The following is a 14,648-nucleotide window of genomic DNA, read 5'->3' as shown; positions in this document are numbered from 1 at the left end:
GTTGCAAATGTGAAGCAGGCTCAGAGAGGTGAATGAGCCTCTGTGAGCAAATAGAGGACTGGATCTTGAAGACATATGACACAGTATTTAATTCTGAAAACTAAAAATTCTGTTTCTCCTCTAAATTAAACAGTTGTTAATATTAAAGCTATATTAAATTCTTGCTAATGTTCAAGCTGACCTTTAGAACAGAGATTTAATTTGAAGTCAATTTATAAAATGGTTCTTTTATTCTCCATTTATGGTTCCAATACATTTGATTGATGACATTAATACAAGCATACTAGTCCTTGCTGTTAGAATGGCAATGGCAAAGCTCCAGAATCTGAACACGATGATGCGATGTATTATGCATTGTGTTGGGCCTCTTCCATCACTAAAGGTTATATCTGTACTGGTAAATGAAACAGCGTCCAGGAATTTTTCAAGGCACAGTTAATTTACACTAGTACATGTGTAGCCAGACCATTGGGAATAGGCATAGCATTCAGTCTTGCAGCTTTCCTGAGGAACTGAATGAGATTCATTTATATGTGAACATTTAATGATAATTAAACTCATTTAAAAGTTCTAGTCCTTAGAAATCACAAGATTTATAGTCTGATGCCATTTCCCTTTATATCTTAGAAAGCAGGGAAAGGCGGCCACCAGTTCCAGACCAGACTGATACTTTTGCAGTTGCCAGAAGACCATGTGGAAGAAGACACAAAAAAAGAAGTTTTGTAAGACCTAGGATTATTGGGGGATCTTCATCTTTGCCTGGATCTCATCCCTGGACAGCAGCAATATATGTTGGAGAGAGCTTCTGTGGTGGAACCCTTATTCAGACATGCTGGGTTGTGTCAGCAGCACACTGCTTTGCTAACAGGTAAACTCACACCCCATTAGTGTGACAGTAGGTCTTCTCCTCCTCATTGTCACTGTGTGCTTGTGAATCATGACAAACTTGCATTGAAACAAGTGAGAAAGAAAATGAGATTACAAAAGGCAAATATTTCACAGGGAGTTGCTGGTAATTTGAGTGCAGTCCATAAACTAACAAATAGTATGGAGTCCTTTTGTCCCACTGGCCCATATCTGGCTCCCTACAGAGTCTCAAAGATGCTAAATGACCTGACTTAAGTAACAAGGTAGTGCTGAGTGTAAGGACAGGAGGACAAGGAATGGAGCTTGCACATGCAGTTATCTGCAGGGGGATAGGAGTATTTCTCTTCTCAGTTACCTTTTTGCAAGTTTATGTCTGCTTTGAGGTGTAACAGAGATGACTACGCTCATTATTTTGTTTTGTTCAAAAAGGCTGAAACAGCCAAGTAATGATTTATTAGAGGCAATAAATTACTGTTGTTTGACACAAATAGAGTAGGCTGAGCTTTACAAAAATCCAAAGGAAAGAAGTGAACTGCTGCTAAATTTTTGAAGTATATTTCCTCGAGGGATGAATTGGTTGTGTTTTTTTTTTTTTTTTTCCCCTCCAGCTGCAGGGCACTGGGGAAAATATTGACTATAGGATGGTCTTACTTTATTCTAAATATTTAATTTTCCACAAATGCTGAACACTTTTCCTGATTTTGGTTTGATCACATTGATGGTAAAAATATTACATCATTTCATACCCATTGTTCCTTTGCATAGTAAAGAAGCCAAGAGAAACAGAAAACCTCGTGCCAGAATACATACACTGATAGCTTGTAGAGCTAATAATACCATTGTGAATGCTGTACTGAAGCATTTGGAGCTCGATCCACAACGCATTTGTTTTTCAAATGTTGTGAAATAGCTACTAACTTTGGCAGCTATTCAGGACATTTCCACCCACTTCCAGCTGGTGGTTTGGTACATACAGATTTTCCATAATTGCTGCATTGTAATTTGCACTCTTCCGTATGTTTAGTACCTCTAAGTTAGCCACAATTTCAACTGTTTTCCACTAGGCGACAATAGATACTTATGCAGCTAGCTAGCTTTTTTATTTTTTTCCTTTTCTGTAGCCTCTCACTTTTTATTTCTTTTCCTGAATGAATCACCTGTAAGTCACAGTGGAACCATTTAGCGCTTTTAAAATCTTTTCTAAATACTGTCCTGGGAAGCAAACTTCCACTCTGTTTTACATGCCCCAGATCTGATTTTCAAAGGAATTGGTTTACTACTGCAAGAACACTGAGAAAATCCTGGCCTTACATATTGGTTGAAGCATTTTTTTTATCATTTTTTTGTTTTCTAGATGAAAAAAAAAACACAAAAACAAACACACAACTAAACAAACCTCAAACTTTGAGCTTCATTAACCATACTCATAGTAATTATTGCAGGGTAGCTGCCTGCTCTCTGCACTGCAATTAGTCAGAATCTCTCTCCCCTAGCTGTTGATGAATGCTTTGTGTTCAGTACTGGAGAAGAATCTGCAGTGCTTTTATACTGGATCTGTGCATGATAGATATTTTCCACTTCTGCACTGGATAACAAAAAATCTGAGTTCCCCATGTTGAAGACACCAGCTTAATTCATTGTAGACTCATGCATGTGCAAATTAAACTGCTTTTAAAGCATGAGTGAAATTTGAGTTCAATTGCTTTCAAAGCTAGAGAATTTATTGTCTTTCCAAACACTTCTTGATTTTTCACAATTTTCCCATTCTTCACAACTTTTGTACTGGTTCTTGTTAGTTCTCTGACATAGGACACTGGACATGAGAAGACTGTGGTAAACAATCAGTAAGATAGTGTGAATTACAAAACCTATATTCTCTGCGTGTGTTTTTTCCCATTAGATCACTCTGCTTTTGGACCTTCCTCCATCAGATTGCTTTTGATTCTAGATGACAGATTAAACATGGATCAATCTAATCTCAGAACAGAAGTGGTGATAGTTATTAGGTGGAAGCCGCGCAGATGCTCCTGAATTGTCAGTTTGCCAGCACCTCTAAAATCTTGATCTATACCTATAATATTTTTAAGAGTTTAGTTACCCAGAGAAATGAGATATCCACCTCTGACTTGTTCTTTGGTCCTCAGTTATTTTGGTACTCATTGGTAAAGTCTGGTAAAGGTTGACCCAGTTAAGTTCATATAACTAGAAGTGGTTGCAGACCCTGAAGATGCTTGTGGCCAGACAACAGCTGGGCAGCAGTGCATGTGGCTTGTCTTTTCCTTCTGTCAAAGAGCAACAGCCTTTAATGAGGTTAATCAGGACCCACAGAGCACGGGACTCCCTATAACATTAGTCATCTTTTTCCTGGCCCACAGTAGGTAAGAAGCCTGGGTGACAGATCAAGGCATAATGAGAGGGTAAATAATGGGCATGGTGGGGATCTCAGTTTATTAACAGTTCATGGCTCACACAGCCATTGGAAACGGGTTTTTATTTGTCCTTCTAATCACAGAATTGCTTGTTCTCTCTTTTGTATTACAGTCCTCTAAAATCCACTATTACAGTAGTTCTGGGTCAGCATATATTTAATAGAACAACTGATGTAACACAAACATTTGAAATAGAGAAATACGTCTTGCATCCTCAGTATTCTGTGTTCAGCCCTACTGAACATGATATTGGTGAGTATTTTTGTTCTTACAGTTTTATTTCCTGTTTAGCTGACTTAGTTTCAGCCTCAGCTGATCTGTTGAAAGCTGCCTTCATAGTGGAAGGATCACAGATGTTAGGAGGGGCTTCTGAGAACAGAGGGTTCTTAGTTCTACCAGAGTTATAACAGCAACTGAAAGCTAGACAAATTCAGATGAGAAATAAATTGCAAATTTTCAATAATTATGATAATTACCCTTTGGAACAATTTACCTAGATGTATGGCAGATTCATCATCACTTCAAGTCTTCATGCGATTAGGCATTTTTTTCAACCAAACCCGAAACTGTGGGCTTGAAGCAGGAATTACTTGGTAAAATTTTATTGTCTGTATTGTATAGAGCATCTGACTAGATGAATATAATAGCCCCATCTGCTCCGAAAAATCTGTTACTAAGAATCATTTTTTACACTAAGGAGATAGATTTAAATATCAGCTGTCTTATCAGTCAAAAGTTAAATGCCCTTCTGACTGACCTTATAATATTAGCCAGAATGACAATAGAAGAGAAACTTGCTTCTTATTTTCTGATCTGCTGTTACAGAAGCTGGCATGTCTCCCTGTGGTATCAAGCTGTGTGAGCACTTTGTCTATGAAACTATTTAATGGTCTGGCACCAGGGATATCTTAGGTCAGGAATGTACTGGCTTTTTTGCTCCCAGATGATGAACATTTTTCACTATGTAGCAAAAACCATTCAGGTCCTACATTGGTGGGAACTCTGTCAGAGCATACCAAGAAATGAGCTTGATTTGGGGTATTGCTCTGCTCTGAAATATCCTGGTATAAATCACAGTTTGTACTTTGGGATCTCCTGACTTTTTAGATTGCTCTGAAATTTGGCATGACTCACATGCACAGTGTCCAAATTTAGGGTTGGCTGAAGATAGAGTTCCTAAGACATGCCCCACTGCAAGCAAACATACAAGCAGGCAGAAACTGGGGGCAAAGATGTGTGGGCACGTTCTGCCCTGTCAGTGATTTTTTTTTTTTTCCTGATGCAGCAGAAGATTTATTTGGTGCTGAAACTGCTTTTCAGAAGGAAACAAGCAGAAGTGTTTGTTGGGAAGTATGGGGGATTCGGAAACAGGCAGAGTTGGTGGGGGAGAGGAGGCAGGTGAGGAAGAGCAAGCTGCTGAGTGTTGGAGTGGTTTGTGTGGGCTCCTCGACCTGTGAGATACTGCTTACACATTCCACCAAAGCCAGAAATGTAGTCAGAAGAGAAATAAGATTATTCAGCGGGATCTCTTGCTTTCCACACAGCTGTGCTCAGAAAACCTGCAGGTTCTGAAAGCCATGATAGGAAGTTTAAATAGGTGTAGCCACAGGACCTCAGCTCTGTCCTCTGAGTGGTGTGCCCAAACCCCGCACGCTGCCCATGTTATACCAACACAACATCCCCTCGCTTTTCCTACAGCTAAGCACAGGAGGTTCACTACAGGGGAAGTGAAGTTTCTGATTATTTTGACATCCCTGTTCACTACCGAGTTCACGATGCTGCACAGCTCCACATTTACACTGTTTTCAGCCTCGTGAGGGGAGAGTAAAGGTTGTGTAGGCTGTGTAACTCTTGATAGCTTTCAGAAGCTTGGTTTTGAAATAGCTTGATTTTTGTTCCTTGATTTTCGAGAACTTGAATTTTGCTGATCTCAGTGATAACAAGGAACATGAAATACACTGGCTCTTGCAGTAATTAATTATTAAAATCAAATTGGAATGAGGCAGGTGGCCAGACTTGCAGAAGCAGTGAGCACTTGCACGTCCCACTTATTTCAGCTGAAAGTTGTGGATATGTCACTGTTATTTAACTTCAGGGTGGGAGGAGACATATGTATTTTCTATCTTCCCCCTTCTCTACAAAGGCAGTGAAGCAAAATCTGCTCAGTGAGTGCAGCATAAAATAAATATTCCCACAAGGGAAGTAGCTGAATATTTCAGCCTTCAATTTAGTGTGAAATCAGGTGCTGTTGAGATGAGTCTGTCTGTCTTTGATTGAAATATCTTAATTAAGAGAGGCTTAGGGGATAATTAAAGTTGTATCTGAGACCCATTGCTGCCAATCCCATTAAAGAATGGGAACAGTCACTTTATTCCTGATGTATTTTCTGTTCTGCAGCTTTGATTAAGCTGAAGAAGAATGGCCAGCGTTGTGCTGTCAAGTCTCAGTTTGTTCAGCCCATCTGCCTGCCGGAAAGTGACACCGTTTTCCCCGAACAGTTCAAATGTCAGATTTCTGGATGGGGACACAGGCACGAGAGTGAGTAAAATGACAGAGTTGGTACCTGTGGAAAACCCTGATGATAACTAAATATAATGCTCAAGGATATGTTACACAGCTGATGGTTTTGTAAAATATTTTCCAGGGGACTTCTGGTGGGATTCATTTTACCTGCCTTTAGATATTTGCAGCATTTACATCTGAGATAGTCATTCTGAACTTCCTTTGTAGTCCCTGGAATTTGGAACTTGATTCCCATGACCAAACATTTGTATCTATTTAGGATGAGAAAAGTTGTTCTCTAGTTAGACCTCCATGGACCATGAGAGAACCTGGAGCAATCAGCTTAGCTGTAGGGGCCAGCAACTGTCACGTGAATCCTACTCCTGGTTTCTCAAGGTAGATATCAAAGACTGCAAAGCAAACACATTCAACTTACTAGTCTGTGATGGAGGAGGTCTTTACCTTCACCAGGCAGAAAATTTTGGAAACATCTACTAGAGAGGGCCACAGGGACTTTAGGCTAAGAAATGCTTACATATAATTTAAGAAAGGTGAGCAGAAGGAAATACTGCTTCTCTCCCATTCTTTGAGATAAGGAATTTCAGAATCTTGGCCATGCTGCCTTGATGCGGAGATAGCAGAGACCTATGCAGATAGATGAGAAGGATGAGGGAGCTGACTGCCTCATTTTGGTAAAAGACAGAATGAGCAAATGTCATCCTGATCTAACTGTGCAAGTTAACGGCAAAAAGAGGTAATGGAGCCTTGGAAAATTTATGATTTAATATCATACCTGGAAAGAGGAGTGCTGGGGAAATGTTCCCGTGTCTCTAAGAAATGAGAGAACCTAAAGTGGGTTAATGTCTGGACTTGAAATACTGCTGTTTTAAAGGGCAGGGAACCTGACTGTAGAAGCAGAAAGTGATCTGATCACTAGAATAGTTATTATATTTAAACAGGTTCACAACTGAGATGTGCTAAATGTGTTTATACGTTGTATCTTGCATTGTGTTTCCATGTTATGCTCTTCGCATTTTATAAAAAATACTTTTTTTTTTTTCCCCTGTTTGGGATTTTTTTAAAGATATTTCTGGTTACTCGGATGTCCTGCAAGAAACACTGGTTCCAATTATTTCTGAGGAGAAGTGCAAAAGCCCTGAAATATATGGAACAGAAATAAGTGAAAATATGTTCTGTGCTGGCTACTTTGACAGCAAATCTGATGCTTGCCAGGTAATGTTGTGAGTCATCTCCAAGCGAAGAATATAAATGTATATTATTGGAAGAAATGTTGCAGTGTTACAGTGCTTGCTTTTGACATTACAGTGTTCCTAAAGAAAAGGAAGGTTCCTAAAAAAAAAAAAAAAAAGGTTCCTAAAGAAAAGATATTTATGTGACTGCACTGTTTGCTCCCACATTAATTTTTTAACCCGTTCAATGTCAAGTTCTACAGAGGGGGAAAAATACTTTCAGGGTATTACATTCCTCCTACCTTCATAAAAGCTAGTGGTTATACACAGGAGAGGAGGTGCTTCAGCTCCTGGCTGAGGGATGGCACTGTGTTGGCAGGTATGCTGGCAGGTATGCACTGGCAAGCCAAATCCCCAACCCTCTTGCTTGAATGAAACAAGGATACTTGGGTAGGAGGTGGGAGCAGTGGTGGAGTTTGGAGGAGGTATGCCCTGAGGTTATTATAGTGGAAGGGTTTTAATGGTGTAGGATATCCGCCCATTGGAAACTGTTTCATGACTTCAGTCCTTCACGGAAGGACCTCAAATTCATATTACTTTGTGTCTCTTTTTGAGTTATGACACACTGTGGCTCTGAATAAGGTTTCAGAATTGTTGTGGTGAGAGATGAGAGTTTTTTTAAGCATGAAATCATTATTAGTGAATCAACAAATCATTTTTTCCCTGTTAGCCAACTTGTAGTGTGGTCTAAGGAAAAACAGTGTAGACCTCTTAATGTCACAACAAATGTAGCTGACCTCTGAGTTTTCTTAACATACGCTCATGAAATTATCTATAAACCATCTGTAATGTATAAAAATATTTAAAGACCAAGAAATGTCAAGTAGACAATGTGTTCTTCTATTTTCTTGGAAACTTTATATTTTTTTAATTGGTGCACGGGTACTGAAATTGCAATCAGTGAGATAAGTTGTGGAGACACATGCAAGTTTCTGAGAAGTAAATTAATTTCGGGTAGAGAATTTCATTTGATGTCCCTGATTTATCAAAGAAATCTCCTAATAGGAAGGCAATACAATTTTCCTGCCTACTTTGGTCTCAAAAGTATTACTGTTTAGAAAGCAAATCTCAAGGATTTTCTTTTTAAACAGGAAAAAATGATTTATCCTTAGTCCCAAATATCTGAGATGTGGCTCCTTTCACCGGTCATGCATTTTTGTTTCATTCCAAACATTTCCATTTCTGTAGGAAGTCATTCTCAGAGGAACAATAATAATAAAAGCCCCCCCTTCTGTGAATATTTGCAAGGTTTTAAATAAGCAGAAGTGTTCCCAATTCATCCTTGCTGTAGTGTGTCATCAAATACTAGTTTGGCCTTATTTTCAGTTTATGGCTTTAATGACAAGGTAATGCTCAGTAGCATTAAATTCAATAGATACAAAACTGGGTGTACACCACAAAATTATAGCATTGTGCAGTCATGTGGAAAAATGTGTATGTGTGCAACAATCTCTGATGGCTGCAATAAACTGTCTTGAGAAACTCTCAAGACCTTCTATGGCCTATGTAATCTGTGCAGAGCCCATAGTGCAATGTAGCGTAAAGCTTAAAGACTTGCTTACTCCTACTGAAAGGGACCCCAATTATTCATGCTCTTCAGTAGATGTCTGAATCCAGAAGAATTTCAGAAAATCTTTCAAACAAAATCTGATATTTTGATATTTCTTTTTAATGTGAAATTTAAAAAAGCCATTATATTAGAGGTATGATTAAAAAAAAAAAAGTTTTCTACAGCGAAACTTCAGCAGATAAGTGCTTCCATATTCAGTTTTAAAATCTAAACCTCACATGCAAACGTTTTCAGTTTGGAACTTTCCCAAAATAATCTTTTTTCCAACTCTTTTCTGTCAAATTATTTAATCTTTCATTACTTTTAACACAGGGAGATTCTGGTGGACCTTTGGCCTGTGAGAAAAATGAAATCTCTTACCTTTATGGAGTTATCAGCTGGGGAGATGGCTGTGGCAGAGTCAACAAACCTGGAGTGTATACACGAGTGACAAACTATGTAAACTGGATTAATGAGAAAATATCCCCCCGAAAAACTAGTTGAACATTTTAAATGTGATAACATTTCAAGCATGGTCCTGGAGTCTTTTGGTTTCATTAAAGTGGCATAAATATTTTATTATAAGCTAGTATGAAAACTGTCCTGGTAATTCTTAGAAATTTCAAACAGACCACCTAAAACAGACCTAATCCCTCTGATACCAGCAACTTTGAGCTGCAATTTTAGGGTCGTGGATAGCTCAACATATAAGACTGTCTTTATTCGGCTTAATAAAACAAACATGTCAAGACAGTGTACCAAAATCTACAACTGTTTATCTGCTTGGTGGATTACATGGAAAGAGTTATTTGAAAGTTTCTGGTGGAGCTGTCATCCTCCCAACCAATCTGTAACAATGTTGTCTCTGTATTCTCAGATGATTTAACAAAATAAAAAGGAGGAGCACCAAAAAAGAAATTCCCTTTCCTTCAGAAGTGATTTCTTGAAGTGCAGGTTGAGAGGTACCAGCAGAGCAATATAGGTGAAGCTGCTCCTCGGCTAACTACAGCAAACCAGCTCTGGGCAGAAAACAGAGGATTTAGATTTTGATTCAACAAAATATGTAAGCACATTTCTATGTTCTGCTGACATAGACATTAGGAACATGCTTCAGAGCTCTGTTGAGTCTGGTGTGCAATTTTCCAGCAAAGTTTAATGCAACACCTGCTGAAAGCACAAGTTTTTTGCTGAAAAATGTGGAAAGTCAGTGCACCTGATTGCTTACCAACGCATTAGGGCCTTTTGCAGACTGTCGGCTGCTCCTCACCCTGAGGATAGCAGTGGAAATACTTCCCCTTGGGTGATAAATGACTAAACATTTCTTAAATTTGACAATGTTTTGGAGATGCCTTAGTTTTTGTACTAACAAGTTATTTAACTGTTCAGATAATTCAGGAGGGTTTTGTTAGCAGATTTTTAAACTGGATGGCTGGGAGAGCTGTTTGGTATTTTCCCTGGGAGGTTGGTGATAATCATAAAGCCCATGTGCTGCTGACATGGTCTACGGAACTATTATAAGAACAATTAAATTATTACAATATACAAGTGTTTAGGGACTGTATAGCCATCTGTGTTAGCAAAAAAGCAGAAAATGATTGAGCATAAAAAAGTTTAATCTCATAAAGAAGAATAGAAAATTACAACTTAATACAGAGATCTTTAGCCATGTCAGATATATACATTTGGAAGTAATGATGTAAATGCTTTTCTTCTTTGATAGCAAACATTTTCAAATTCTCTTAAGTGTTTCAAACAAAGCTATTCTTTAAGATATAGAAATGTAAAGTGGTGTTTGGATACTCAGATGTGTGTTTTATTTTATAATACTGGTGGTGTCTTCACGGGTTTATTAGTGAATGATTTCTGCAGTTAAAACAAACTTTGAAAGGAAAAATAACCAAAATCTGATTTCAGGTAAGTACAGAGATATAACAATGCTAATCTGGATAAATGATATAAACTATTAAATAAATGTTTACCCTCTGTTTCTTAGACTTAGTCTGCTGTGTATATGGTTACAATTAAATCTTTGAATCACTGTGTAGGTTGTTCAACAGGTTGAGAGCTGGTAGAAAAATGAAATAACACTTCTCTGTGCCAGAAGGCATCTGAAAAGCTCTGCATAAGAATCATTTCCAGCTGGTGGTGCTCCCAGTTTATGTAAGTGTCGCACAAAATTTCCAGTAGACAGATGTAAGAGTGAAGAAACTTGAGTCACAAAGCTTAGGTAAGATTTTCAGCTATAAATACTGCGAATGCTAAAGATCAAAGTCTTTAGTTCTTGATTCCAAAACAATCTGAAGGCTATTGTTGTCTGGGTTTGCCTTCCTGGCCGTTTGCAGTATGAGTCTGGCTTGCTTAACACTGTGAAATGAATGTGACTGTTTAACAAGACTAACTGTACCTGCTGATGAAAGACAAGTACTAAATGAGCACGAAGGAACTATTTACTCTTCTTTGGAAGTGATTCATTTGGAAGAGGTTTCAACACAAAGCTTATGCCATTCTGAACATCCATATCTGTTCTGTGACTTCACTTTCATGTTGAAATTAATATCCATCCACACTGAGCATGCTTTTAAACTGCTGGATTTGTGTTACACATATTCTCTCAGTCTTCTCTTGCTGTAAAGATGGTGGCTATTTGTCAGGAAAGATGTTAGACTGGTGTTTCTGGCAATTTGTATAGAGCTTTTTAATTCTTCTGTTTTCAAAATGCACAATTATTACTGCTACGTAGCAACAGTAATATAAAAAATATATATATTAAAAAAATACGTTGAATGTTGATAAGTGGAACTCTATTTTCTGCCCTCAAAGGTCTAAATGACAAATCTTCAATTGTCGTACTTCGAATTCACTAAAATCGAATTTTTGGTTTTCAAAATAGCCTGCTTTTTTGTTGTCACTGCATAATCTGGTGGAAATAAATTTCCTGATTTGGGGTTCTGCTGTATGGTGACTAGCCCTGCATTAAATCCACAATCCCTGACTAGAGGTGGTGAGCACCAGCCTGAGTGGCAAGCAAATACTTAGGTTTACCAAGAGCTCCATGCCTGACCTGTCACACCCCTGAGGACATCGGTCACATTCCTATGGGGTCTCCAGCACCTTCTGCCTCCTGCCTTTCTGTTGAGCATTTCCCCATGGAAACTTTCCCCTACTTTCTCCCCCTGTATGTAAGTGCTTGTCACATAGGTTAAAATGAAATATGGCTAAAATTTACTAGAGGAAGTTTTTCTGATATTTTTTCCCCCTAACATTTAGCTTGAAATTGAATTGGAATGCAAAACCAGTTGAACGAACACATCCCTAATTCATTATGAAACACGCTTAAAGATGGTTTTATTAAATTATATGTTATTCCATGCAAACTGACCGATTCAAAGAGAAGAAATAAATGCAAACATCTAAAAACCCCTTCTATTATGCTATTGAAAGAAAAATGTGCTGTGGTGCCATTTAAAAAAATAGCTGAAGGACTAATTACCATCAAATAAGATGCAGTAGGAGTATTTTTAGAATAATGGACTCTAATTAGTCCATCGCTCGTTGAAATAAATCTAAGGACATCATTAACACATCTTATTCTATTAATTGTAGCAGCTCTGGGCTTGGTATAAGTGGGCTGTTATCTCGTGAAAGTTGCATTGCAAAGGAAAAAAAAAAAAAAAAAAGTATTTTTATCCGGGGTGGTTGGCTGTATGTCTTCTGGGAGCCAAGGGGAGTGGTAATTGCACTTTTTGGAAGCAGAATTGGGGCGCTATAGGGATGCTGCGAGACCGGGGATGTTTCAGCGCCAGGTCCCGCTCCGTTGTACCGGGAGCCGGCAATGGTCCTGTCCGGGTTTTCCTGCGGGCCCTCGGCCGTGTCGGGCATGGGGCTGGCCGCGCGGTCAGCTGCAAAGCCCGGAGCGGATCGGTGGCGTGGGGGGCGGCGGCCTGGGGTCGCGGCTGGAGGGGATCGGCTGGAGGGGGCGGGCGGAGCGGGGCTGCCGCGCTGCGGTGCTGAAACCTTGGAGAAAATAAAATTAATAATAATAATTTAAAAAAAAAAAAACAAACACCACAAGCGCACAACACAATAAAATAGTTTGATAAAGCACCGGCGGGGAGCTCCCCGGGACCCCCTTTCCCCTCAGCCCGCTAGGGCGGGGGGCGCCGGGGAGGGCCGGGCGTTGCTGGCCGCTCGCCCGCCCGCCGCGCTCCGTGTGCCCGTGCGGGGACCTCCCGAAGCTATTTTGAAAGTGACCCCTCGGCCGGAGCGCGGGGAGGGAGCAGCCAGCCGGGCGCAGCTGTCCGGAATCATGACTGAAGATGACGGATTCCGCGGTGGTGGAGGGTCACGTCAAGTTGAGAGATGGAAAAAAGGTTCCCCGCTCGCGGCGCCCCTTTGGGACGGGGGGCCCCGACCGACGCCCCCCGCGTCCCGCCGGCGGGGGAGCGAGCCCGCTCTCCCCTCCTCCGGCCCTGCCTAACCCTGTCCTTTTCGCCTCTCGTTGCAGTGGAAGAGTAGGTGGCTGGTGCTGCGCAAGCCCTCCCCGGTGGCAGGTAAGAGCCGGGTGTCGTAGGGGGGCTCTGGGGTGCCGCTGCCCTCCCTCCCTCCTCCGCCCGCCGACGGGTGGGGGGGCTTAGTGTGGGGTCTGCGGGGCTCCCCTCGAGCCCTGTCGGCTGCGGGAGACCACCGCGGCCCTCTGCTGTTGCTCTTTTTCCTTTTTTTGGGGACACGCACAAATTACGGGCTCAGCTGGCAGCCAGCCAGGCGGCTAGAAATAGCCCGACGGGTACCGAAATAAGAAAGCCCCCGGGAAGAGGCTTCGCTTTTCACCTCCGTGTTCCCCCTCCGCCCGCTCCCTCGGGCCGGCGCCTTCCCTCCTGCGAAAGCCGGCCCCGAGAGGCTGCGGCGGCTGGGGGCCCCCCTCAGGCGCCGGCGGGTGGCGGGAGAGCGGCTTCACCCCCAGCGCAGTTCCCTCAGGGCCCTCAGCCTCCCTGAGGGCCCTCAGGGCTCCCTCAGGTCTCGCAGTCCCCCCTCAGAGCCCTCAACCCCTCTTCAGGGGTCGCAGTGCCCCCTCAGAGCCCGCAGCCCCCTCAGGGCTCGGCGGCGGGACGATCCCGGCGCCCTGGGTGTGAGGCCGGGAGACGTCCTGCAAGAAAACGTCCGTTTTTCCTCAAACTACCCCACAACCGCGCTCCGATCCGGGCGTTTCGGGGCAGGTGCTGAATAAAAACAATTGGAAAAGGTGGCCTGTCAAAGCGTGGTTGTGCGCTTTTGGTTTAAAGCGCGTGTTAGTTCTTCAGGGTGACTGGTGGCTGTAAAAGGCTGGCGTGGTGAGCTCTGTAGTTATTTTCGATCCGTGTTTTGACATAAAGCATCATTTCGGTTTAAAAATAAACTGACATCTCAGATTAAAAACTTCACTTCCACGTTTTTGAAGGGAAAAATTGAAAATGCTATTCAGAGTTGATGTTTGCCTGTTGGAGAGGGAGAAGTAAGTTTCAGGTTTTCCTCTCTCTTTCTGATTGGGAAAGCGTTTGGCCCCCAAAGTATTTTTTTCTAGTGCTCATTGTTGCCTGCACTCAGAAAATGGGGACCTGCATTGCTTCAGTTTGGATTGTGGAGCCTTTTCTAGGCTGTCGCTGATATAGCGGATGTTTCTTTACTAACTGAAGCTATTCAGACCTACCTCCCTGGTGCGTGGGTAGTTACAGATATATGTTAGTATTTTAGAGACTTACATCTTGGCTGCATCTGTTAAACTTCTATCCATGAACGGGCATCTGTAGATCCTAAAAGTTAGTATCGAGACATGTAAGTATGGGTCTGGATTCCTAACATCAGCGTGAAAGGGGAAGATGAGGGGGCTTCTTTGAAAACTTACTGACAACATACCTTATTCCTCAAAAATACTGTTCTAGCAAAATTAGTCAGGTCTACCAGAAAACATCCTGTGCTTTGCTTTAGTCGGTCTGTAAACCACAGTAGCTCTTTCTTCAGACATACAACTGTATCACAGAATGCGTAAATACCGTGGTTGCAGCTGTTTTTGCTAAC

At 41.4% G+C, this 14,648-nt stretch overlaps 2 protein-coding genes across 2 annotated transcripts in view; both read left to right on the top strand.

Annotated features, from left to right (window-relative positions):
- Positions 1 to 9,306, top strand: part of HGFAC (HGF activator) — a 41,320-nt gene extending 32,014 nt beyond the window's left edge. Inside the window, exons 10-14 of the mRNA XM_035547146.2 lie at positions 628 to 868; positions 3,409 to 3,548; positions 5,694 to 5,834; positions 6,883 to 7,031; positions 8,931 to 9,306. Coding sequence (XP_035403039.1) covers positions 628 to 868; positions 3,409 to 3,548; positions 5,694 to 5,834; positions 6,883 to 7,031; positions 8,931 to 9,101 — 842 coding nt within the window. The 3' untranslated portion in view covers positions 9,102 to 9,306. The remainder of the gene's footprint in view (positions 1 to 627; positions 869 to 3,408; positions 3,549 to 5,693; positions 5,835 to 6,882; positions 7,032 to 8,930) is intronic.
- A 3,556-nt stretch (positions 9,307 to 12,862) lies between these two features.
- Positions 12,863 to 14,648, top strand: part of DOK7 (docking protein 7) — a 64,067-nt gene continuing 62,281 nt past the window's right edge. The window contains exons 1-2 of the mRNA XM_035547276.1: positions 12,863 to 12,967; positions 13,102 to 13,147. Of these exons, the coding sequence (XP_035403169.1) occupies positions 12,914 to 12,967; positions 13,102 to 13,147 (100 nt within the window). The 5' untranslated portion in view covers positions 12,863 to 12,913. The remainder of the gene's footprint in view (positions 12,968 to 13,101; positions 13,148 to 14,648) is intronic.

The sequence above is a fragment of the Cygnus atratus genome, chromosome 4 (assembly GCF_013377495.2).
Source record: "Cygnus atratus isolate AKBS03 ecotype Queensland, Australia chromosome 4, CAtr_DNAZoo_HiC_assembly, whole genome shotgun sequence".
In the NCBI taxonomy this organism is placed as follows: domain Eukaryota; kingdom Metazoa; phylum Chordata; class Aves; order Anseriformes; family Anatidae; genus Cygnus; species Cygnus atratus.
The sequence above is the reverse complement of the archived record's forward strand: the minus strand, read 5'-3'. Positions and strand labels throughout refer to the sequence as shown.